Consider the following 24,538-nt stretch of genomic DNA (forward strand, 5'->3'; position numbering starts at 1 on the left):
TTAAGACAAGGATAAGACGAGGAACAGGTTTCTGTTTTTTACCATTGAGTATGATGTTAGCTGTGATCTTTTCCTTCATGAAATTTATTATGTTGAGATAATTTCCTTCTATTCCCTAGTTGAGTAAATTTTCTCTCATTTTTTGATAGATTTGCTAGATACAAAATCCTCAACGAACTGTGGGTTTTTTTTCTTTTTTTCTTTATGCACTTTAACTAAATCAACCCACCCACTTCTGGTCTCCAAGGTCTCTGAGAAGAAATCAGATAGTTTCATTGAGGTTCCTTTTTATAAAATAAGTTTTTCTTCTTGCTTCTTTCAGGATTCTTTGTCTTTTAGTTTTGACAATTTAATTATAATTTGTCTAGATTTTTGTATTTTTGTGTTTACAAGCATACCTTGGAGATATTGTGGGTTCACTTCCAGACTGCTATAATAAAGCAAATATTGCCTAAATTGGTTCACAGGAATTTTTAGTTTGCCAGTGCATATAAAAGTTATGTTTACACTCTACTGTAGCCTATTATTAACAATTATGTGGTACCATTATGTCTAAAAAACCAATTGTGCATGCTCAGTTTAAAAAACACTTTGTTGCTAAAAAATATACATCTGAGCCTTTAGCAAATCATAATCTTTTTGCTGGTGGAGGGTCTTGCCTTGTTCTTAGGTGCTGACTGATCAGGGTAGAGGTTGTTGGGTTGGGATGGCTGTGGCAGTTTCTTAAAATAAGACAGCATTGAAGTTTGCTGCATCAGTTGACTCTCCTTTTCATGAACCATTTCTTGGTAGCACTCAGCCTCAGTGCTGTTTGGTAACATTTTACACCACACTAGAGCTTTCAGTGGCACCCCACCCCAGTCCTCTTGCCTGGAAAATCCCATGGATGGAGGAGCCTGGTGGGCTACAGTCCATGGGGTCGCTAAGAGTCGGACACGACTGAGCAACTTCACTTTCACTTTTCACTTTCATGCACTGGAGAAGGAAATGGCAACCCACTCCAGTGTTCTTGCCTGGAGAATCCCAGGGACGGGGGAGCCTGGTGGGCTGCCGCCTATGGGGTCACACAGAGTCAGACACGACTGAAATGACTCAGCAGCAGCAGAGCTTTCAAAATTGGAGTCAATCCTTTCAAACCTTGCTGCTGCTTTATCAAGTAACTTTATATATAGATGATATCCTAAGTTCTTTGTTGTCCTTTCAACCGTCTTTACCAGGAGTAGATTCCATCTCAAGAAACCATTTTCTTTACTCATCCAGAAGAAGCAACTCTTCATCCATTAAAGTTTTAAAATTGCAGCAATACAGCCACATTTTGAGGATCCATCTCTATTTCTAGTTCTCTTCTGTTTCCACCACATCTGCAGTTCCTCCACTGAAGTCTTGAGCCCCTCATAGTCACCCATGAGGGTTGAAATCAACTTCTTCCACCTGTTGTTTGTGTTGGTATTTTGGCCTCGTCCCATGCATCACATGAGGGTTCCCTGCTGGCTCAGATGGTAAAGAATCTGCTTCCAGTGCAGGAGACTTGGGTTTGATCCCTGGGTCAGAAAGATCTCCAGAAGAAGGGAACGGCAACGCACTCCAGTATTCTTACCTGGAAAATTCCATGGACAGAGGATCCTGGAAGGTGGGCTACCGTCCATGGGGATCACAAAGAGTTGAACACAACTGAATGACTAACAATTTCATTTTCATGCGTAACAAATATTCTTATTGGCATCTAGAATAGTGAATCCTTTCCAGAAGGTACCTGGATCCATCAGAAACACCCATCTCCCATCAAGTCATTTTCTGTTAATTCCTCTGGTGTGGTGTCTATTAGCTCTTAAATTTCCCCAAGATTTTATCTTGAAACCTTTCACACCCCACCTTTTTGCCATACCCCCAGTCTCTTTCATCATTTCCTTGGTTGGCTCTGTCGTAAGTTCTATGAGATCATGTACATCTGGACAGCAGTTTGCTCCAGCAGGAATTTATTGTTTTCAGCTTGATGGCTTTCATAGCTTTATCTTTAACAATGATGCTTTATCTTTAACAATGATGGCATCTTCATTGGTGTAATCCTTCCAGACTGTCATGATGTCCTCTCTGTCTAGGTTCTCTTCCATACTGCCAACAATCCTTTCCATAGAGTACCATGTGGAATGAGCCTTAAAGGTCCATATGACACCTTGCTCCAAGGGCTGAATTAGAGATGTTGTTTTGAGGGCAGGTAGACCACTTTGACACCTTCGTTGTTGAACTCATGGGGATCTGGGTGGCCAGAGACATTGTCCAGTATTAGAATTTTAAATGGCAGTCCTTTATTGACAGAGTTCTTCCTGACTTCAGGAATAAAGCACCAATGTAACCAGTCCAGAAAAAGTATTCTTGTCATGGCTGGTGTCTTCTTCCTTCAAGACTTGGTGTTAGCAGCTTCATAGTTAAGGGCAGACTGATCATAAGCTTGACTGCATTTACATAGACAGGAGAGTTAGCTTTCTATTCCTGCTTTAAATCCTGGTGCTTGCTTCTTTTCCTTACCAAAGTGTCCTTTGTGGCATTTTTTTTCCCCAGAATAGGGCACTTACTCCTGCATTAAAAAGCCTGTTTAGGCAGACACACTTTCTCAGTGATTTTTCTTAGTGGCATCTGGAAAGATCTGCTGCCTCTTGGTTGGCAGAAGCTGTTTTTCCTGTTACCTTGACCTTTTTTTTTAGGCCAAACCACTTTCTAAAATTCTCAAACCATGCTTTGCTGGCTTTAAACTGTCAACCTTTAGATCCTTTACCTTGCTTTGCTCTAAGTTGTCACATAATGACTTTGCCTTTTCTTGACTCATATTAGAGTCTATAGCTATGTCTTACTTAGAGCAAGCTTGCACCCACATAAAAGCTGCATTTAAAGAATAAAATGGTACATAGTTTTAATTAATTTTTTAAACTTTATTTAGGTTGTGCTTGGTCTTAGTTGTAGCACATGGGCTCTTTGTTATGATATGTGGAATCTTAGTTCCCTGACCAAGGATCAAATCCAGGCCCCCTGTATTGGGAGCATGAAGTCTTCACCACTGGAGCACCAGGGAAGTCCCTTTTTTAAAATTAGTTTTTGTTGGAGTATAGTTGCTTTACACTGTTGTGTTAGTTTCTAAAAGGTACGTATTTTGCAAAAAGAACAAGGTTGAACTAGTATGGCTGTGGCTGGTAAAACAGATCCAAGAATGCTCATTATAGGCTATGTTACAGCCTAACCCAATAGATAACATCCATAGGCTTCTAGATACAATTGGCAGTGGTATTTGGAATTCAAAAGAAATTGGTTACAAGTAAGACCGAAGGATCTTGGGCATCAGTCTATTTGTTTTTCCTATACATACACATCTATGATAAAGTTTAGGTACAACAAAAGAATAAAAGTGGTTATTACACTGTAATAAAAATTTTGTGAATGCGGCTTCTCTCACAAAATGTCTTGTAATACTGTACTCATTCTATTTATCATGATGATGATGTTCTGACCACGTGGCTCACAGGCTTGGGTTTTGTGGTGATGAGATTAGTTTCCGGGTTGTCACTGGCCAATCATTCTGACTCAGGGTTCTTCCTGGGGGTGTGCGCATCACTCAGCCAAAATGAATTCCAGCACGAAGGATTCTGGGAGGTTGGGAGGACATTTGGACTGTCGTCTCCTGTCTCCTTTTGACTTTTACTGAATTTTTCTGCTTGGTGGTAGCTTGTTAGTATCTTGGTCTTGACCAGGACCTCCTGTTGTAAAACAACTCATCCAAATGGTTACTGTGGTACATGCCCAGGGTGGGTGGTGTGATTAGTGGTTCCTCTAACAAAAATGATAAAATGCCTCCTATGTAATGTAGTATAATGAAGGACATAGGCAACGTGACAAAGCATTTAGGCTGCTATTAACCTTTGGACACTGTCAGAAGGGTCATCTGCCTTGGATGTTCTTGGATCATTGAACTATGACAATGTTGTCATAGTTCAGGAGTGGACGTCAGGAGTAGAAGGTATTGATGATTGGGGATCCCCGGCAGGACACAGCAGGATGATGTGAGATTTCATCACGCTATTGAGAATGGCATGCAATTTTAAAACTTATGAATTGCTTATTTCTGGAATTATACATTTAATTTTGGGGCTGTAGTTGACAGCTATTAAACTGCACAAAGCAAAACCATGGATAAGTGGCATGAGTACTAAAGTGTAGGTGGCTCTGGAAATCAAGTTCTCCCCTTCCTCAGAATTTTTTAAATTGTTTTAGGGTATTTCCGTGCTAGGGATCAGTCTGTGGTGAAAGCCTCAACTTTTCTCAGGTCTTTTCTGAGCCCATCTTTTCCTGGGCAGAGGCAGTGGCTTTCTAAATTCTCACATACAGGCTTTTTTTCCCCTTTTTGTTGTTACTCAGTTGATAAGTCATGTCCGATTCTTTGTGACCCCATGAACTGCAGCACACCAGGCTCCTCTCTCCTCCCTGAGTTTGCTCAAATTCATGCCCATTGTGCCAGTGATGCCATCCAACTGTCATCCTCTGCTGCCCCATTCTCTCTTTGTCCAGCATCAGGGTCTTTTCCAGTTGAGTCACTTCTTTGCATTAGCTGGCCATAGTGTTCCAGCTTCAGCATCAGTCCAAAAACCAGATGTTTTGTTGTCCATTTAAATCCCCTGGGAATCACTTGAAGCCAGTGGCAGTGGGGTGGGGGTGGAAGAATGGCCATTCACCTATGTGTCTTATCTTTCTTTATGATCAGAAGCAATCATCCACAATCAGGACCTCAGACTCGTATTTGGAGGAAAAGGTCTTTATTGCCCATCTTGGTTCCAGCAAGTCCAGTGTTTGGGCTGGCTGATTGTGGGGTAGTAGCTGCTACTGAAAGGCTGGAATCCTCCACTGTTAGTTTCAGTTTACCAGTTAAGGTTTCCTCTGGACATTGAAATCCTTAAAACAGAGTCCTGCATTCCAAAGTAGCTCACTTTATGTACTTTGATGGTCAAAACCAAAATCAGATTGATTATATTCTTTGCAGCCAAAGATGGAGAAGCTCTATACAGTCAGCAAAAACAAGACCAGGAGCTGACTGTGGCTCAGATCATGAACTCCTTATTGCCAAATTCAGACTTAAATTGAAGAAAGTAGGGAAAACCACTAGACCATTCAGATATGACCTAAATCAAATCCCTTATGATTATACAGTGGAAGTGAGAAATAGATTTAAGGGCCTAGATCTGATAGATAGAGTGCCTGATGAACTATGGAAAGAGGTTCATGACATTGTACAGGAGACAGGGATCAAGACCATCCCCATGGAAAAGAAATGCAAAAAAGCAAAATGGCTGTCTGGGGAGGCCTTACAAATAGCTGTGAAAAGAAGAGAAGCGAAAAGCAAAGGAGAGAAGGAAAGATATAAGCATCTGAATGCAGAGTTCCAAAGAATAGCAAGAAGAGATAAGAAAGCCTTCTTCAGCGATCAATGCAAAGAAATAGAGGAAAACAACAGAATGGGAAAGACTCGAGATCTCTTCAAGAAAATTAGAGATATCAAGGGAACATTTCATGCAAAGATGGGCTTGATAAAGGACAGAAATGGTATGGACCTAACAGAAGCAGAAGATATTAAGAAGAGATGGCAAGAATACACAGAAGAACTGTACAAAAAAGAGCTTCACGACCCAGATAATCACGATGGTGTGATCCCTGATCTAGAGCCAGACATCCTGGAATGTGAAGTCAAGTGGGCCTTAGAAAGCATCACTACGAACAAAGCTAGTGGAGGTGATGGAATTCCAGTTGAGCTATTCCAAATCCTGAAAGATGATGCTGTGAAAGTGCTGCACTCAGTATGCCAGCAAATTTGGGAAACTCAGCAGTGGCCACAGGACTGGAAAAGGTCAGTTTTCATTCCAATCCCAAAGAAAGGCAATGCCAAAGAATGCTCAAACTACTGCACGATTGCACTCATCTCACATGCTAGTAAAGTAATGCTCAAAATTCTTCAAGCCAGGCTTCAGCAATATGTGAACCGTGAACTTCCTGATGTTCAAGCTGGTTTTAGAAAAGGCAGAGGAACCGAGATCAAATTGCCATCATCCGCTGGATCATGGAAAAAGCAAGAGAGTTCCAGAAAAACATCTATTTCTGCTGTATTGACTATGCCAAAGCCTTTGTGTGGATCACAATAAACTGTGGAAAATTCTGAAAGATGGGAATACCAGACCACCTGATCTGCCTCTTGAGAAATGTGTATGCAGGTCAGGAAGCAACAGTTAGAACTGGACATGGAACAACAGACTGGTTCCAAATAGGAAAAGGAGTACGTCAAGGCTGTATATTGTCACCCTGCTTATTTAACTTCTATGCAGAGTACATCATGAGAAATGCTGGACTGGAAGAAACACAGTCTGGAATCAAGATTGCTGGGAGAAATACCAGTAACCTCAGATATGCAGATGACACCACCCTTATGGCAGAAAGTGAAGAGGAACTCAAAAGCCTCTTGATGAAAGTGAAAGTGGAGAGTGAAAAAGTTGGCTTAAAGCTCAACATTCAGCAAACGAAGATCATGGCATCCGGTCCCATCACTTCATGGGAAATAGATGGGGAAACAGTGGAAACAGTGTCAGACTTTATTTTTGGGGGCTCCAAAATCACTGCAGATGGTGACTGCAGCCATGAAATCAAAAGACGCTTACTCCTTGGAAGGAAAGTTATGACCAACCTAGATAGCATATTGAAAAGCAGAGACATTACTTTGCCAACAAAGGTTCATCTAGTCAAGGCTATGGTTTTTCCTGTGGTCATGTATGGATGTGAGAGTTGGACTGTGAAGAAGGCTGAGCACTGAAGAATTGATGCTTTTGAACTGTGGTGTTGGAGAAGACTCTTGAGAGTCCCTTGGACTGCAAGGAGATCCAACCAGTCCATTCTGAAGGAGATCAGCCCTGGGATTTCTTTGGAAGGAATGATGCTAAAGCTGAAACTCCAGTACTTTGGCCACCTCATGTGAAGAGTTGACTCATTGGAAAAGACTCTGATGCTGGGAGGGATTGGGGGCAAGAGGAGAAGGGGATGACAGAGGATGAGATGGCTGGATGGCATCACTGACTCGATGGACGTGAGTCTGGGTGAACTCCGGGAGTTGGTGATGGACAGGGAGGCCTGGCGTGCTGTGATTCCTGGGGTCGCAAAGAGTTGGACACGAATGAGCGACTGATCTGATCTGATCTGATCTGTAAGTACAGTTGTCTAGATAGAGACGGATTCCTGGCGCTTCTTACTGCTCCGTCTTCCCTGACGTCACTCCCTCCATGTCTTCAGTTTTTATCCTGCTCTCTGAAAGTTGTTTGTCAACTTTTATCTTCCAACTCTACTACTAAATGTTTTGAGTGTTTTGTTTCTGTTGTCATTTTTATGTTTCCAAGTAGATTTTTGACTCTGCTTTTTTTTTTTTTAATCATACTCTGTTTCATAGGTGAAATACTCTTTTCTCTGAGGATGCTAATATAGTATCTTTTAGTGTTACTCAGCTCTGTGCATTATCTTTCCTCTGAGTTATTTTTATCTGTTTTTCTCTTTCACCTTGGAGGCTTTCCTCAAATCTCTGGTTATCTTTTGACTATTCACATTTAAGAACAGGGCCCCAAAAAGCCACAGGGAAGGTGTTTCAGTTACCGCAGCACACTGTCCACTAATAGAATGTGAGCCACATAATAATATCAGGTTTTTTCAGGCAAGGCTTTCTTGGGGCCCCTCTTGCTGCAGGGGGGTTTGAGAACAAACAACAGGTTCCCTTGCTTGCTTGTGCCCCTGGGGAGGTTAGCTTCTCCTTATATGGAGTGAGGGTAGGGGTGTCCAGGGGTCAGGCCAGAGGGGTGGGTTATGTGGTTTCCCAACCCTTTAGGTAATGTTATGTGCAGAGGGCATGCACAGCATGCTGCTTTTGCTCTGGGCTCTTCAGAAGTGGCAGAGGGCTCTTTTGATCTCTTTGTATCTTTTGTCCAAAATTTGCCCTAACTGCACATTTCAGATTTTGTAGTAGCCACTTTAAAAAGGTAAGAGAAGACGGTGAATAATATATTTTGTTTCACCCAGTATGTCCATAATCTTACATTAACATATAATCAGTATAAAAAATTATTGGTGAGCTATTCTATATTATTTTTTGTGCTGTGTCCAAAACCCATTTGTTACAGTTGCAGCATATCTTAATTCATACTCTATCCATATTGATAAAACTTAAGAGTTGAAAAGTAGATGCACATAGTTCTTCCAAATGTTCTTTGTTATTAGTCTAGATATACCTAAAGTTTTTAAGTGTTAGAAAATTATTTTCCTTCAATATTTGCATCCACATTGACAAGATTCGTCATATTTTATTAGAAGAATTGATGTGGTTTTGAATAAAAGGGTATCAATTTCAAAGCAGTATCTGTTTAAATCAACTCTTCTGTCAATTCTGTTATTAACATCACATTCAATTAAGTATTACATAACTGGAAACAAAATTAAATTTATCAGTATCAACCATTTTTCACATTTTTCTTAAATGTTTTGCAGCCAAATTATACAATGCTGTTGATTACTTTGAAAATCTGCAGGTTGACTCATATTAGAAAAGTGTGTAAAGTCATTATTTTTTGTTTATATTATGAAATGTTTCAATTTTAACTAATTTTTCTCATCTAAGCCGGAGAAGGCAATGGCATCCCACTCCAGTACTCTTGCCTGGAAAATCCCATGGATGGAGGAGCCTGGTAGGCTGCAGTCCATGGGGTTGCTGGGAGTCGGATACGACTGAGCAACTTCACTTTCACTTTTCACTGTCATGCATTGGAGAAGGAAATGGCAACCCACTCCAGTGTTCTTGCCTGGAGAATCCCGGGGATGGGGGAGCCTGGTGGCTGCCGTCTATGGGGTCACACAGAGTCGGACACGACTGAAGTGACTTAGCAGCAGCAGCAGCATATTCATTGTGATCCTGCCACTTTTTGTCTTTGATTATTGAATATTTCGCAAGCATTCCTTTTCATTCAAGAAAGATCTTAAATTGAAATTCCCAGAAAAGGAAATTTTTGTAAAATTCTTTTATAACTCAACCAAGGAACATTGGTAAAGAACACAAGATCATTAAAACATTATTTTCAACATTTTCATAAACTAGCAGTGATTACATCATTTCATATATGTACTGAAGAATTTTAACATCTATTCATGACTCCCGAAGTCTGCTTTGGAAAACTGAACAGATATTTGCAGTAGCTATCAAATAGTGAAACAAAGCTGTGAGCGGAAATACCATTTTCTTGTTTTAGAATTCCAATATCTTTGGACCTAACATAATTTCAGTCTTATCTTTATGAAAGAAACTAATTTTTATGTCTCTTGCTGAAATTCTTCTTTGTCAGGTTTAAAATGTCAAAAAACATGTCATGAGTTTGAGTTTTTAGGCAATGAATTGACATTTCTTTGTAAATTTGAATGTTGAGACAGAATATACTCAAAGTTTTCATTTGGCACTGTCTTACATTACACACCTAAAGCTAAGTACTTGAATTTTTCTAATTTTGAACCAAATGATCTTTGATATTATGAGAAGCTTCTTGTATTCTAGGAGCAAAATTAATTAAAGGGTTAGTTAAAAATTTCAATTTTTACGTGTCCTTTTAAGTCTTCCTCATAATTTTCTAGTTAGATTACCATAACTAAAATGGTAATTCCTTCTGTCTTCTCTCCATCTGAGATTTGTGTGTGTGTGTACACGCATGTGCACAAGTATTCAAACCATCTTATAGTTGGCCAAGTATAAGCTCAAAATCCTGTTAAAAATTGTTTTATTGTTTTGATGGAAATGTAATTCTTGTTTCATAAGACTTCATGGATTTTTCTTTTACTATTAGGAAAATACTTATTACTAGAGCGTTGCTAAAAAATGGCATAACTATTAGCTGCTGTCTTATGTAGTGTCTGCTGTATTGAACACTTGTGTACAACAAACAGCCTTCTCATTTTGCCGTGCCTGCAGCGAGTTGCAATCGCTACTCGTCACTGAATGTGCGCTGTACCTTCTTGCACTCGGGTTTTCTTTGCTGTACTAGTTGTGGTACTAGCTTCTGTATTGCACTGAATTCTGCCTCAGTAATATGCCTTCATTAAAATTAAATATTTTTCCATGTTTTTTAATCTAGGAAGTAATTTTACTATATTGCAACTAAAATAATAAGCATCTCAACGTATGACTATGGTTTACATATAGGTGTCGCTGTAACTTCTGCTGTGTGCATAGGTGTGCTCTCACTTGTACTATCTACATAAAATATCCAAGTAAACACTTCTGTGATGTTACTTCAGTGCATAGAAAAAAATCATCTGAACTGAGTCAAGTCTCTTGATTACTAGATTGGTGGAGTGTTTATCTGTAATAACTAGAAATTATGCACGTTCCTGTACAAACATTACAGTACAACAGCAACATCCTATGCTGTGCAACAGTCGAAGTGAATTGTAGTTCTACCAAAACAATAAAGTTGTGTTTAATGGAAAAATACTCACTCTGCCTCAGTTTTTTAAACCTTGAAATATGGCAATGTGCATGTTTCCAGTACACAGTGGCTTTCAGTGGCTACCATACTGAATAGTACAGAGTTGGAGAACGCAGTGCTCGCCACACAGCCCAACGAATCAGAGTGATGTAACTCAGTAAAAGTTTATTTTCCAGTCAGGCCTCAACAGTTTCTTTCCAACATTTGCTAGTTATGCCATCTGGAACATACAGCCTCCAAGGTCTCAGAGGTAAGGAAAGCAAGACCTGGAACATTATACAAAGTTTTCAAACACTGCCCTGAAAAGAGCTTAGAACCATGGGTCCCAGTTTGGTGCCAAGGTGTCCCCAGAGCACTGTAAGGAATGCATAAGAGCTGCCTGAAAGTAAAAGTGTTAGTCACTCAGTTGTGTCCAATGCTTTGCGACCCCATGTACTGTCACCCACCAAGCTCCTCTGTAGGATTTGCCATACGAGAATACTGGAGTAGGTTGCCATTCCCTTCTCCAGGGGATCTTCCCAACCCACAGATTGAACCTAGGTCTCCTGTACTGCAGGCAGATTCTTAACCATCTGAGCCACGAGGGAAGCCCAGGATATTTTAAATTTTAGGGAAATGTGTGTGTATACACATACACACATATACTCGACATCAGGTTTCTGATCTAGTATCATCAGTCTGTCCTAACAATGAAAACACTGAGCATAAAAAAGCAACCCTTTGAGACGCAGCAGAGACCTGAGGTCGTGGGGTAAACTGCTGCCCCAAGTTGGGAGAGTCAGCTACCGAGTCACAAACTACTGGGATTGAAGCCCTAAAGTAAAACCCTCCACGAGACACAGGGTGGGCTCAGGGACCTTCACCTGGAGGGGGCACATTTGCTGGAGGCTCTGTATAGACAAGTTTGAGAGGTAAAAACATGGGGGGGCACCCAGTCTTAGGGGTGACACCTCTCGTATATATGTTTAATTTCTCCCATGTGGGAAGAGGACACAAAAAGGCAGAACCTTTTAAATTGTATTTGTAAATATTGAATAAATCATTTCATTCGATTCAGAATTCAAAAAGTTCCAAAGGGCATATATTATGGTTTTTCTCTTATCCCCATCCTGTAGACACACCTCACTTGTCTTCCCTGGGGATGAACCATATAATCATATTTATTACCTCTCAATGGAGGTTTTATACATGCACACACACACACACTTTTTTCTCTTGTTTTTTCGTTGTACTACAATTTAATCCCTCCTCTATTTGGTGGCAGAATCAGTTAACCGAGTTGACATTTTCCTGATAACTAAACCGTCGAGTCCAAGAGCTAGGTAACCTTTCCATGTTCAGTCTTTTGTGTTCCTCAGTGATGTTTTAAAACTTTACTCAGAACAATCTCACATTTTCGTAGGCTTACAAAGATTCCTCTGTGTTACTGTTTTTGTAGCTGCTGTGAGTGATAAATTCCTTTCTTGGTCTGTCATGTTAGACCCACCTGTGGAGGACCAGTGGAGGCTGCCCTGAGACCCTTGTACATCAGCAATGATTATTTCTCCTTGTGTAACCATCAGCCATAGCAGTGGTAATCTTGACTTCAAATTCACACATTTCTGCAGGGAGGTACTTATTGAGTACCTAATATATGCCTAATATATGCCACACATTATGCAGGTGGTCTAAATAAATATATGATATGTATGTGAAGCAGACATTTTTGTCTGCACTTCACAGATGAAAAATCAGAAGTTTATGGTTACAAAGGCAGGAAACTTTTGGAGTCCAGAGCCATTATTTTCTATCATACTCCAGAAGGAACTACAGCAGGCAGTTAAGTTCAACTGGCCATTGTTCAGTATGAAAATTTCATTCTCTTGCTAATTATATACCACTTCAATGTATTTTCGCTTCTCTGGTGGCTCAGAGGTTAAAGCATCTGCCTCCAATGCGGGTGACCCGAGTTTGATCCCTGGGTCGGGAAGATCCCCTGGAGAAGGAAATGGCAACCCACTCCAGTATTCTTGCCTGGAGAATCCCATGGACAGAGGAGTCTGGTAGGCTACAATCCACAGGGTCGCAAAGAGTTGGACACGACTGAGCGACTTCACTTCAATGTATTTTATTAGGTGGATCAATCACATTACAATTACTGTTTTTTAGATTATGAAAACACAGATTTTACTAAATGATTAAAAAGAAGCTAATCATCCAAATGATTTCTAGATTCCACTAGTCACTTTTGTTCATGCATTATGAAGTTAGTATATATTTTACTAAATGATTAAAAGAAACTAATCATCTAGGTGATTTCTGGATTCCGTGTGTCATTTTTGTTCATGCTTTCACTATTGCCTTCCCCAGATTCTCTCCTTTTAGCAATCCTATAAATGCAGCTGGCATGTTTTCAAATCCTTCAGTGACGTGTTCATGGTACTGGATTTTACCCTGTATCAAAGCAATAACAAATATAATAGATTAGTTTCATATTCTAAATGATACACTCTTCTCATGATAGCACCAAATTAATTAGTACATCATAGGAAACTTGAACTAGGAAGAGGAGAGCCTGTCCTCTTTGAATTTATAGTCATTTGGTGGGCATGATCCACATACATAGTGTATATAGCAGATTATGCATAATAGCTTATAAAAGGCATCAGGTCACAGTAAATACAAAAAAGTCAGAAGGAAGCAGTTAACCAATTTCTACGTAAATTGAAGAGAAAACTCTAATAATGATCTCGGAAGAGGTGGAAGCAGGAAGGAGTAGGGCACACCCTTCCAGGGTATCATCTATGTTCATCACTCCAGTACCCAGTGCTGTTACCTCTATTTGACCCCTGAAGACACAGAAGCTGTTCAGGAAATGTAAATAACATGACAGTCTAGTAAGCTGTCTTTCCTTCAAGCCAAGATTTGTTCAGTATGTGTTCAACATTCATTTAGCAGTGTGGAAGTGAAGAGTTCATTTAGTGAAGAAGGATTTTCATTTCTCCTTCTATAAGTCACAGTCTCCTAAATGGACCTAACTCACATTTTCACATTTTAAGGGGGTCTTATATGGAGACCTCGACTCTTGAGAGTCCCTTGGACTGCAAGGAGATCCAACCAGTCCATTCAGAAGGAGATCAGCCCTGGGATTTCTTTGGAGGGAGTGCTGCTAAAGCTGAAGCTCCAGTACTTTGGCCACCTCATGCGAAGAGTTGACTCATTGGAAAAGACTCTGATGCTGGGAGGGATTGGGGGCAGGAGGAGAAGGGGATGACAGAGGATGAGATGGCTGGGTGGCATCACTGACTTGATGGACGTGAATCTGAGTGAACTCTGGGAGTTGGTGATGGACAGGGAGGCCTGGTGTGCTGCAATTCATGGAGTCGCAAAGAGTCAGACACGACTGAGCTACTGAACTGAACTGAAATGAAGTTACCTGATAACATTTTCCCTTAATGTATCCCAGTGATGGTTTAGCGTCCTTTATGGATTTATGGAAAAACTTACTTATTTGCTTGAGGTCCCTCAACTAGTATGTAGGCAAGCTGGGATTTGAATCCCTAACTAGAAAGCCCTAGCTCATTCCTGTCCTTGAGGACCAAAGAACCTGGAAAGGGTCAAAAGCTATAATCAAAAGTTTAGAGGTTAAAAGCAGAGGATGAGGGACTTCCTTAGTGGTCCAGTGGTTAAGACTCCACACTTCCAGTGTAGAGGGCATGGGTAAAATCCCTGGTCAAGGAACTAAGATCCCACATGCCATGAGGTGCAGCCATAAGACAAAAGAGTAGAGGATGAATGCTAATATAAAACGTTAATGATATGGGAAATTAGGATATAGAATACAGGGTATATGGAAAGTCTCTGTACTCTCTTTGGAATTTTTCTTTATAACTATTCTAAGGTAAAGAATGGTTTACTATTCTGTATTATTACTGTAACACAAAAGGGGGGAGGGAGAAGAAAAAATAAGTAGATGAGAGAGAAAGACAATTCGCTTGTTAGTTAGAACAAAATTAGTGAACTAGTAGGTTCACTCCGTTAGAAGAAAGCATTAGGGACACCAGCACAGTGGTGTCTGTTGTCAGCTGTGATCATATTTGATTTCACCAACAGAGACAAAGAGACTACACACTGGGAACTCTAAAAGCATCCTGCTCTTCCCAGCTCCCTGGAAAGAGCCCAGCCCAGCACTCCAAGAGTGTTAGACTGGGAGAGATGCCAAGCTCCAGGGGCTGCCAGAGGAGCAGTCTATTTCTTTAATTTGGAGACAATCATAAAGCCAGAAGTTAGAAAGTGTGGGACCACTTTTCTCCTTGGAAATGAAAATAATGCACCTTGGTATTCAGATTTCTGTTGACTAAAGCTCCATGTGGTGTAAGGTGGGTAAATGATCACAGCATAGGACGACGGGGCTGGCTTCCTCCTCAGGATCTATGAGGTGTGACTATGAGAAGACTGCATTCTAGGACCTGGAAGAGCTGTGGCTCAAATACATGCCCCTGTAATGCTCATTCACTCAACAGTATTCATCTAGTGCCTATATTGATGCAGAATGTTCTAGGTGCCGGGGATACATCAGAAAACAGAATTTGTGAACACTGATGCCCTCATGGAGGCTACATTCTTGTGAAAGGGAGATGGGCAATAAGTATAATATATGAGTTATAGTATATGTTATGTCAAAAGATGATAATTGTTATGGATCAAAGTAAGATAAGGAAGATCAATGAGTGAAGGTGGATTGCAATTTGAAAATAGGGTCATTTTCAAGGCTGTCTCATTCAGAAGGCAGTTTTCAGCAAAAACTTGAAGGTGTGTATGAGACAGAATTGAGTAAGCAATTACAGAAAGGTGGAGGAGTGTGGGGATGAACAAAAATGAAATTAGAGAGGTAATGGAGACCAGACAGTATCCAGCCTTGCAGGGTTTATTCTAAGAGAAATGAAGAGCTTTGTAGGGTTTTGAACATAAGAATGATTTGGTGTGAAGCTCACTCTGGCTGCTCTGTTGGGAATTGCCTGTAGGGTGAAAAAGTGGAAAAACTGAATAGAGGCCACCGCAACATCTGGGCTAGACAAGATTGTGGCCTAGAAGGATGGTGGGAATGGAGGAGGGGGAACTGGGCAGATTTTAAATGTATTTCCAAAGCTGGGACACCAGAATTTCCTGACAGATTAGATATGTGTATGAGAGAAAGAAAGGAGTCAAAGATGATTTCAAGGTTTTTGAATTGAGCAACTGAAGGGATTGTCATAACTGAGATAGTGAAGTCTGTACACAGAAAGCAAGTTTGGCAGGAAAAATCAAGACATAATTGGTTTTTAATACATTAAGACAGAGATGAAAAAGTGTGCTACACATCCAAGTGCAGCTATTGAACGGTCCAGAAATCAGAGAAGAGATCTCGACTGGAGACAGATAGTTGGGAGCGATCAGCACATTGGTGATATTTAAAGCCAAGAGCCTGGATGAGATAACTAAGGGCTGAAAAGAGTGTGGACAGAGGTGAAAAGAGGCCCAGGGACCATGTATTGGAAAGCTCTGTTATTAATTTGGAGAGAAGAAAAGAAGCTAGTAGAGGAGTCTGAGAAGGACCAATACAGTGAGAAAAACCAAGAGCCAAGGGAAGCAAGGAGAAAGAGTGATGCCCTCTGTCACCACTCCCTACAGCCAAGTGATGCTAAGAGCTGACCACAGGAGTTTACATGTGAGGGGCATTGGCAACCTTGACAAAAGCAGTGTTGGTGGAATGGTAACAGTGCAAAACCCGACAGGCATGTTTAAGAAAGAATGAAGAGGGACTTCCCTGGAGGACCAGTGGTTAAGACGTGGCCTGCCAGTGCAAACAATGCTGGTTTGATCCCTGGTTGGGGAGTTAAGATTCCACATGCCTCGCAGCCAAATAAAAAAAAACCAGTATATTAAAAAAGAAAAAACAATATTGTAACAAATTCAATAAAGACTTTAACAGCCCACATCAAAAAAAAATTTTTTTTTAAATGGAGAGGAACTGCAGACAGTGAGTGCAGACAAGACTTCAAGGTGTTTTGTTATAAAAGGGGGAGAGTGCAATGAACCCATATTCACAGCGGAAGTGAAATCTGCAACCTCCACAGGAAGGGCATCTGGTGTCACAGTGGCTCCGGGGCCCCTCACCTCTGAGACCCACTTCAGCAAGTCTCTCAGAGCCTTCTGGCGGACTTCTCCTTGCCAGCGGTAGACGACGAAGCCTTGCAAGTGGAGTTCCTTAAAGATGATGATTTCCGGGGATGGGCCTGTGAAGAGGAGGGCACGTTTGAGCAGCAGGATGCAGGGAGGTGGCCGTGATGAAAACGCATATGGTACAAGGCATGTCAGCATTCCCCTAGTGCTCTCCCTCCCGTGTCCTCCACTCTTCCCGACCCACAGGGCTGCCCCAAAATCAACATGCAGTCTGTGCAGGCAGAGTAACTGCCCCAAGACGTCCATGTCCTAGATCCCAGAGCCTTAACTATGTGACTTTACGTGGCAAAAGAGACTCTGCAGATAGGACCAAGTTAAGAACCTTTAGATGGCAAAATTATTCTGCATTACATAGGTGGGCTCACATGAGAGTCCTTGTAAGGAAGAAAGGGATACAGGAAAATTAGAATCGAGAAAAAAATATGTGATGATGGAAGCAGAGATCATAGAGATGGAGGGAGATTTGAAGAATCAGTGCTGCTGGCTTTGAAGACGGAAGAAGGGACCATGTGCTAAGAGATGCACGTGGCCTCGAGAACTTAAAAAGGCAAGGAATCTGAGCCTTCGGAAGGAAAGTAGCCCTGCTAACCCATTTCGAGTTCTAGAACTGTAAGAATAAATTTGTGTTGTTTCAAGTCATTAAGTTTGTGGTAATAGACAGGACTGAGCACAACTCACAGCTGGAAGACTCACCCCAGCTATATTTCTCTTGGGTTAAGGAGTGGAATCCTCATCTTGGAAGAGGATGAAATACTATTCCTGGGATTGTCCACACTACTGGGGATGTCGTTTCTTTATTGTGAGCGGAAAACAAATATGGCATGAAAGCCAGGGGAAACAATTACTTGTCTCTGAGCTCCCCTAATAGTGAAACATGTTAGAGTTCCTAGAGATCACCGGCAGGCAGAATGTCACCTGCTTAAAACAGAATGGACAACACCAGCTGACATCTCATAACCTGTCTGAGCAGCTGAATTTCAAAAGGCTAGATCAAGTTACTGTATCCAAAATATTTAGCTGTGGTCAGGAAAATGCACCCTGGAGCTCTGCTCAATTGGCAGGAGAAGGATTCCCCAGGATTCTAGCTTAGCATCAATTAGAAAAATATGGAGGAAAAAAAGTCCCTAATAAGATTCCCCAGTGCCTTGGAGTGTCCCCTTTGACCTTTCACAACCCAACAGGGAATCTACAAGTGATCCTTCCTCAGCCCTTCGACTCCCACACACCTGTCTCAGTGCAGCCGAGGTGCTAACTAGCACAGCTATAAGGTTTCTTCCTCACGAGTGAAGCCCATCATAGAACAAATAACGCATTTATTCATGGTTGTTAGGATCCTGATGGTGATCTGGATGATTCCATTTTGTTTTTTTTCCTCCTCTTTTTTTTTTTTTTTTTTTGACCACAGGTAAATCTGTAATCTCTTCAACAGCACAGAATCCTTGTAGCAGAAAGGGGTTCTGTATGAAGAGTTCAGAAGATCAGCCTTTGTTTTGAGTCTATCACTAATGCTTCCCTTGCGGCTCAGCTGGTAAAGAATCCACCTGCACTGCGGGAGACCTGGATTTGATCCCTGGGTTGGGAAGATCCCCTGGAGAAGGGAACAGGTACCCACTCCAGTATTCTGGCCTGGAGAATTCCATGGACTCTGTAGTCCATGGGGTCACAAAGAGTTGGACGCAACTAAGTGACTTTCACTTTCTGTCACTAATAGGAAAGAGTCTCTGGTCCTTTTGCCCATTCATCTCCCCACCTTCAATAAGAGAGACCTGGGCCTGGAGGTGGGAGGGGGAGGTCTCAGCATAAGAGTGGAGAAGCAGGAGCGGAGGGCATGGCAGGGCAGAGGAGAAGCAAAACAAGGACATTCTAGGAATGCAGAGAAAGGACACTCCTTTCCCTTTTAGTGGAAATTGTCGGTGTGGTGAGGCCTGGCTCTTCTGCTGCTCCAGGAAGTTCTGCCCACTACAGTCTGAAGGAAATGGCAGCCCGTTTTCCCTGTACCCATATCAAGTCTACCCATCCCCAAACCTCCAGCACATCCCCAGTATCCTGAAGACCTCTAATATTTTACCAGTCAGACCAATGTGTTCTATTTCTAAATGAAATCATGACTTTTTACAGCTTTTTAGAATACAGTAGGTAAAAAACCTAAAACTTATAATAACTCTGTTTTGTCCATATTTTCAGATCCTGTTTTTTCTCTATGTCAAAATCCAATATAAGCTGACTTAGCTCAAATATACACAATTACATATTTTTAGTTAATAGCATTTAATCAAGAATATTAGGAAATCTTTTAAAATATTTCAATAGTCACTGGCCTGTATCATATCTGTGAATCATCTCTTCCTCCCATCTTTCTACACCTCTGATCATGTACATGAACTCATTACCTGGGGGAAGTGGGCCAGTTCTGTTGTATACAGAGATGGCCCCACATATAGCAATTCTTCCAAATTTCTTCATCTGGGTGATAGCAACATTGGAAAACTCTCCACCCACCTAGCAGACAGGGAAACAAAAACCAAAACCTTTAAATAAACCCTACCAAATTCAGGGGAATCATTAACTCACAATCATCATTTCACGATACTTGTCTTAGCAGCAGTAACACTGATTAAGTTAGTACGGCAGGGCTGAAAACTGAATTTAGAAAAAGACATTTTTAGAAACTGGGCATTTTTATTTGACTGTAGGAACATAACTTATATAATTTATACATTTTGCTTTATTATATTTTGGGGTTTTCTGATCAGTTCAATAATCTCATTTCCCTTATCCAGAAGTATGGGAAAATAGCTCAGAAGCCATATAAAGAACAAAGTTGAAGGACTCATAATTTCCGATCTCAAAACGTACTGCTACTGCTGCCACTGCTAAGTCACTTCAGTCGTGTCCGACTCTGTGCGACCCCATAGACGGCAGCCCACCAGGCTCCCCCGTCCCCGGGATTCTCCAGGCAAGAACACTGGAGTGGGTTGCCACTTCCTTCTCCAATGCATGAAAGTGAAAAATGAAAGAGAAGTCGCTCAGTCGTGTCCGACTCTTAGTGACCCCATGGACTGCAGCCCACCAGGCTCCTCCATCCATGGGATTCTCCAGGCAAGAGTACTGGAGTGGGGCACCATTGCCTTCTCCCAAAACATACTACAAAGCTATATTAATCGTACTACAAAGCTATATTAATCAAGACAGGGTGAGAACAGAAACAGATCAACAGTACTAAACTGAGAGTGCAAAAGTGAGCCCTCACATTTGTTGTCAATTGATTTCTGAGAAGAGTGCCAAAATAATTCAACAGGAGAAAAAACATCTTTTTAACAAATGGTGCAGAACAACTGTAGGCATCTACAAAGAAAAGAATGAAATCGGACTTCTTCCTTACAGGATACACAAAAAGTAACTTAAAATGTGTTATAGACCTAAATGTAACAGCTAAAACGATTAAGCTCTTAGGGAAAAAAACATAGGAGTAAACCCTTTGTGACCTTGGATAAGGCGAAGGCTTCTTAAACATGACACCAAAAGCCCAAGCAACAGAATTTGGACTTCATCAAAATTTAATACTTTTGTGCTTTCAGGATACCATCAAGAAAGTAAAAGAAAAAAAAAAAGGTAAAAGCAACTTACAGAATAAGAGAAAATATTTGCAAACCATATACAGGAGGTATTTTAATTAAAAATATACTAATATATTCCATATTTGAGAATTGGATTACTTGCTAAAATTTATTTATAACTCCAGAATCAATACTCAGAGCTTTCTCTGGTCATTCACAGACATAGTTCCCAGCTAAGGTCAAAAAAGGCCAAGGGTCTGCTTTCTTTTTCCAACTCTCAGAGATTATCAGAAGATGAAGACAGTAGGGGGCAGTGCCGAGTGGTTCAAGAAGCTCCAGTTCAGGGGCTGGTTGGATGGGGTAGGCATCTCAGCTGTGGGAGGATTAGTTGTGGCAGACTCAGACAAGTTACTTAACACTTTTTAACCTCAATTAAAAAAAAATAATAAAATAGAAGCTATGAGAAGGACTTAAGATCATAATCCATGTAAGATACGTGCATGTATGTGTATGCTTCCAGTTGGATCAACGGTTCAGTGTTTGTAGCAACTTTGTAGAATATAACAACCAGGAATACTGAGAACTGACTATATCTGATAAGGGACTTGTATTCAGAATATATAAAAATCTTTGACAACTCAACAGATAACCCAACTGAAAGTTGGCGAAGGATTTAAGCAAACATTTCTCCAAAGAAGACATACAAATGGCCACTAAGCACATGAAGACAAGTTCAATATCATTACTGAGTGCTGCTAAGTTGCTTCAGTTGTGTCCGACTCTGTGCGACCCCATAGACAGCAGCCCACCAGGCCCCGCCGTCCCTGGGATTCTCCAGGCAAGAACACTGGAGTGGGTTGCCATTTCCTCCTCCAATGCACGAAAGTGAAAAGTGAAAGTGAAGTCGCTCAGTCGTGTCCGACTCTTAGCGACCCCATGGACTGCAGCCTACCAGGCTCCTCCATCCATGGGATTTTCCAGGCAAGAGTACTGGAGTGGGTTGCCATTGCCTTCTCCGTTAGTGACTGAAGAAATGCAACTTAAAACCTCAACGAATTATCACTCCAAATTCACTAGAATAGCCACAATCAAGATGACAGATAATAAATACGGTAAAGATTTGGGAAAATTGAAACCCTCATGATTGCTGGTAAGAATGTAAAATAGTGCAGCCATTTCACAAAATAGTATGTCAGTTCCTCAGTCACTGCAGATGGTGACTACAGCCATGAAATTAAAAGATGCTCCTTGGAAGAAAAGTTATGATAACCTAGACAGCATATTAAAAAGCAGAGACATTACTTTGCCAACAAAGGTCCATCTAGTCAAAGCTATGGTTTTTCCAGTAGTTATGTATGGATGTGAGCGTTGGACTATAAAGAAAGCTGAGTGCCGAAGAATTGATGCTTTTGAACTGTGGCGCTAGAGAAGACTCTTGAGAGTCCCTTGGACTGCAAGGAGATCCAACCAGTCCATCCTAAAGGAGATCAGTCCTGAATATTCATTGGAAGGACTGATGTTGAAGCTGAAACTCCAATACTTTGGCCACCTGATGCAAAGAACTGACTCGTTGGAAAAGACCCTGATCCTGGGAAAGATTGAAGGCGGGAGAAAGGGACAACAGAGGATGAGATGGTTGGATGGCATCACCTACTCAAAGGACATGAGTTTGAGTAAACTCCAGGAGTTGGTGATGGACAGGGAGGCCTGGTGTGCTGCAGTCCATCAGGTAGCAAAGGGTTGGACACGACGGAGCGACTGAACTGAACTGATGGCAGTTCCTCAAAATGTTAAACATGGTGATACCATATGACCTGACAGTTCTACTTGTAGTCAAGAGAAATGAACATTTATATCCACACAAAAACTGCATATGAATGATCAAAATAGCCTTATACTTAATAGCCAAATGTGAATGACTCATTTGCCGATCAACTGATGGATGACTGATAAAACGTGGTGTGTCCATACAATGGAATATTTTTGGCCATAAAAAGCAATGAAGCAATACTGAAAATCAACTACATTTCAATGAAAAAAATGTATAAAAAGGAATGAAATACTGATAAACATGCTACAACATGGGTGGATTTTGAAAACATGTTATGTGTAAGAAGCCAGTCACCAAAGATCACTTTAGGTGGAATGACTGCTACTGAGCACAGCATTTCTTTTTGGCGTGATGAAAATGTTCTAAAATTGTGCAAAGAGTTGTACAATTCTGTGAACACACTAAAAATGATCAAATCTTATACTTTAAATGGGTAAATTATATCTCAATAAAGCTGTTTTTTTGTTGTTGTTGTTGTTAAATGCCTTCAAAAATTTTTTTAAATTATTTATATATTTGGCTGCACTGGGTCTTAGTTACGGCATGTGGGATCTTTAGTGGTGGCGTGTGAACTCTTATTTGTGGGGTCTAATTCCCTGACCAGGGATCAAACCCAGGCCCCTGGCACTGGGCGCAGGGAGTCTTTGCCATTGAGCCACCAGGGAAGTCCCAATAAAGCTGTTTTTTTTTTTTTTAAAAGAGCATATGGGCTTTCCTCATATTTTTAGACAGAAACTCTAGAAGTAGATTTCCTGGTACAGTACTTTGTTCCTAAGTCAGATAGTAAGTCTAATTTGTACTTACATTATCAAAATAACAATCATAACCCTCGGGAGCAGCTACTTTCAGAGCTTCTTCCAAAGACTTCACTGTTTTGTAGTTAAGGGCAACATCAAATCCATGCTTTTTAAGCCAAGCAACTTTTTCATCAGACCCTGCTGTTCCAACAACTTTGCAGCCCTAAATGGGGAGAAAAATGGTAACCATTTATAAACCACAACCAGGGCCAACTATGTCGTCCTAGACTGGAATGACCAGGTTCCCCCAGAACACCCTCCTAGGTGCTGAGTCACATATATAATGGGTCAAAAACCCTAGAGGTTAGATTAGTCCCTAAACCAGCTTATGATACAACCCAAATGTAACTTCAGCTTGCCTCTGCCCACCCAACAGATCCCTCCTACGTTTAGGTGGTTGGCAGCTCTTTTCAACCTGCTGGCTTGACAGCCCACTCATTTGACTCTCCTGTTACTTCATGTTGGGGCTTCTCCCTTGCAGTGACTTCCATGCTATCTCCTGGGGCAGTGGCACTTTAGACTGTAATTTTGGCTCAGCCCTGTAACTCTCATATCATAGAGAGACCTCCAGGTAACTGCCCCATATTCTGTGATTTGGCCCAAAGCATTGGACTGCTGCTGCTACTGCTAAGTCGCTTCAGTTGTGTCCGACTCTGTGCAACCCCAGAGACGGCAGCCCACCAGGCTCCCCGTCCCTGGGATTCTCCAGGCAAGAACACTAGAGTGGGTTGCCATTTTCCTTCTCCAGTGCATGAAAGTGAAAAGTGAAAGTGAAGTCGCTCAGTCGTGTCCGACTCCCAGCGACCCCATGGACTGCAGCCTACCAGGCTCCTCCGTCCATGGGACTTTCCAGGCAAGAGTACTGGAGTGGGGTGCCATCGCCTTCTCCTAGATGCTGCCTAATCATAGAGGAAGCAGAGTGCATTCAGCTTGAGAATAGAGATTATATTGGCACATAGAGAGTAGCTCTTTAGAAAGTTCTATTCTGAATGCATTGTGAAGACCAGAATATCAGCCTCTGTTAACCTTCACCTGGATTGGGAGCATACATGTATATATCTGCACAAACAGCTGCCATATAGTTTTTCCACTCATTCCTGATTCAAGAAGAAATGATTTTGCACAGTCTCTATCTTTGGTCCTTGTTCCTTCTAAGCATATACTCTTATGGGATGATATCATTTACTCTCACCACCTCACTGCCACCTTCCTGCAGATGATTCCCTTGTCTCTTAACTCCAGCCAGGCCTCTACCCTGAGTTCCAAATCAGTATTTCTAAAGACCTCTACTAATCTACACATGGATAGCCTGTGGAGCCTTCAGACACATAATCAATGTGTCTGAAGTGGAATGTATTTTTTTCCTTGCTTTTTACCTGGTGTTCCTCCTCTGTTCTCTATTGTAGTGAGTGATACTCAGTTACCCAGTTAACCAGACCCGAAACACATGGGTTGTAGGAGATTTGCTTTCCACCCTCTTCTATCCACATCCAATCACCAGGTTTTATTCTTTTTCACCAAATATCCTTAAAAGCTACTTCTGACTTTCTGTCTTCACTGTCAGTCTATCATAATTTTCATCTGGATTATTGTAAGAGCCTCCTAATTTGACTTCTTGTT

At 41.3% G+C, this 24,538-nt stretch overlaps 1 protein-coding gene across 2 annotated transcripts in view; it reads right to left on the minus strand.

Annotated features, from left to right (window-relative positions):
• Positions 1 to 12,623: 12,623 nt before the first annotated feature.
• The window catches only part of PTGR1 (prostaglandin reductase 1), a 30,417-nt gene continuing 18,502 nt past the window's right edge, over positions 12,624 to 24,538 (minus strand). For both annotated transcript variants that reach the window (XM_006063664.4, XM_044940447.2), the window contains exons 7-10: positions 22,926 to 23,081; positions 19,124 to 19,232; positions 16,668 to 16,786; positions 12,624 to 12,965 (exon numbers count right to left, since the gene is read on the minus strand). In XM_006063664.4, the coding sequence (XP_006063726.1) occupies positions 12,855 to 12,965; positions 16,668 to 16,786; positions 19,124 to 19,232; positions 22,926 to 23,081 (495 nt within the window). In that variant the 3' untranslated portion in view covers positions 12,624 to 12,854. The remainder of the gene's footprint in view (positions 12,966 to 16,667; positions 16,787 to 19,123; positions 19,233 to 22,925; positions 23,082 to 24,538) is intronic.

The sequence above is a fragment of the Bubalus bubalis genome, chromosome 3 (assembly GCF_019923935.1).
Source record: "Bubalus bubalis isolate 160015118507 breed Murrah chromosome 3, NDDB_SH_1, whole genome shotgun sequence".
NCBI classification, from domain to species: Eukaryota; Metazoa; Chordata; class Mammalia; order Artiodactyla; family Bovidae; genus Bubalus; species Bubalus bubalis.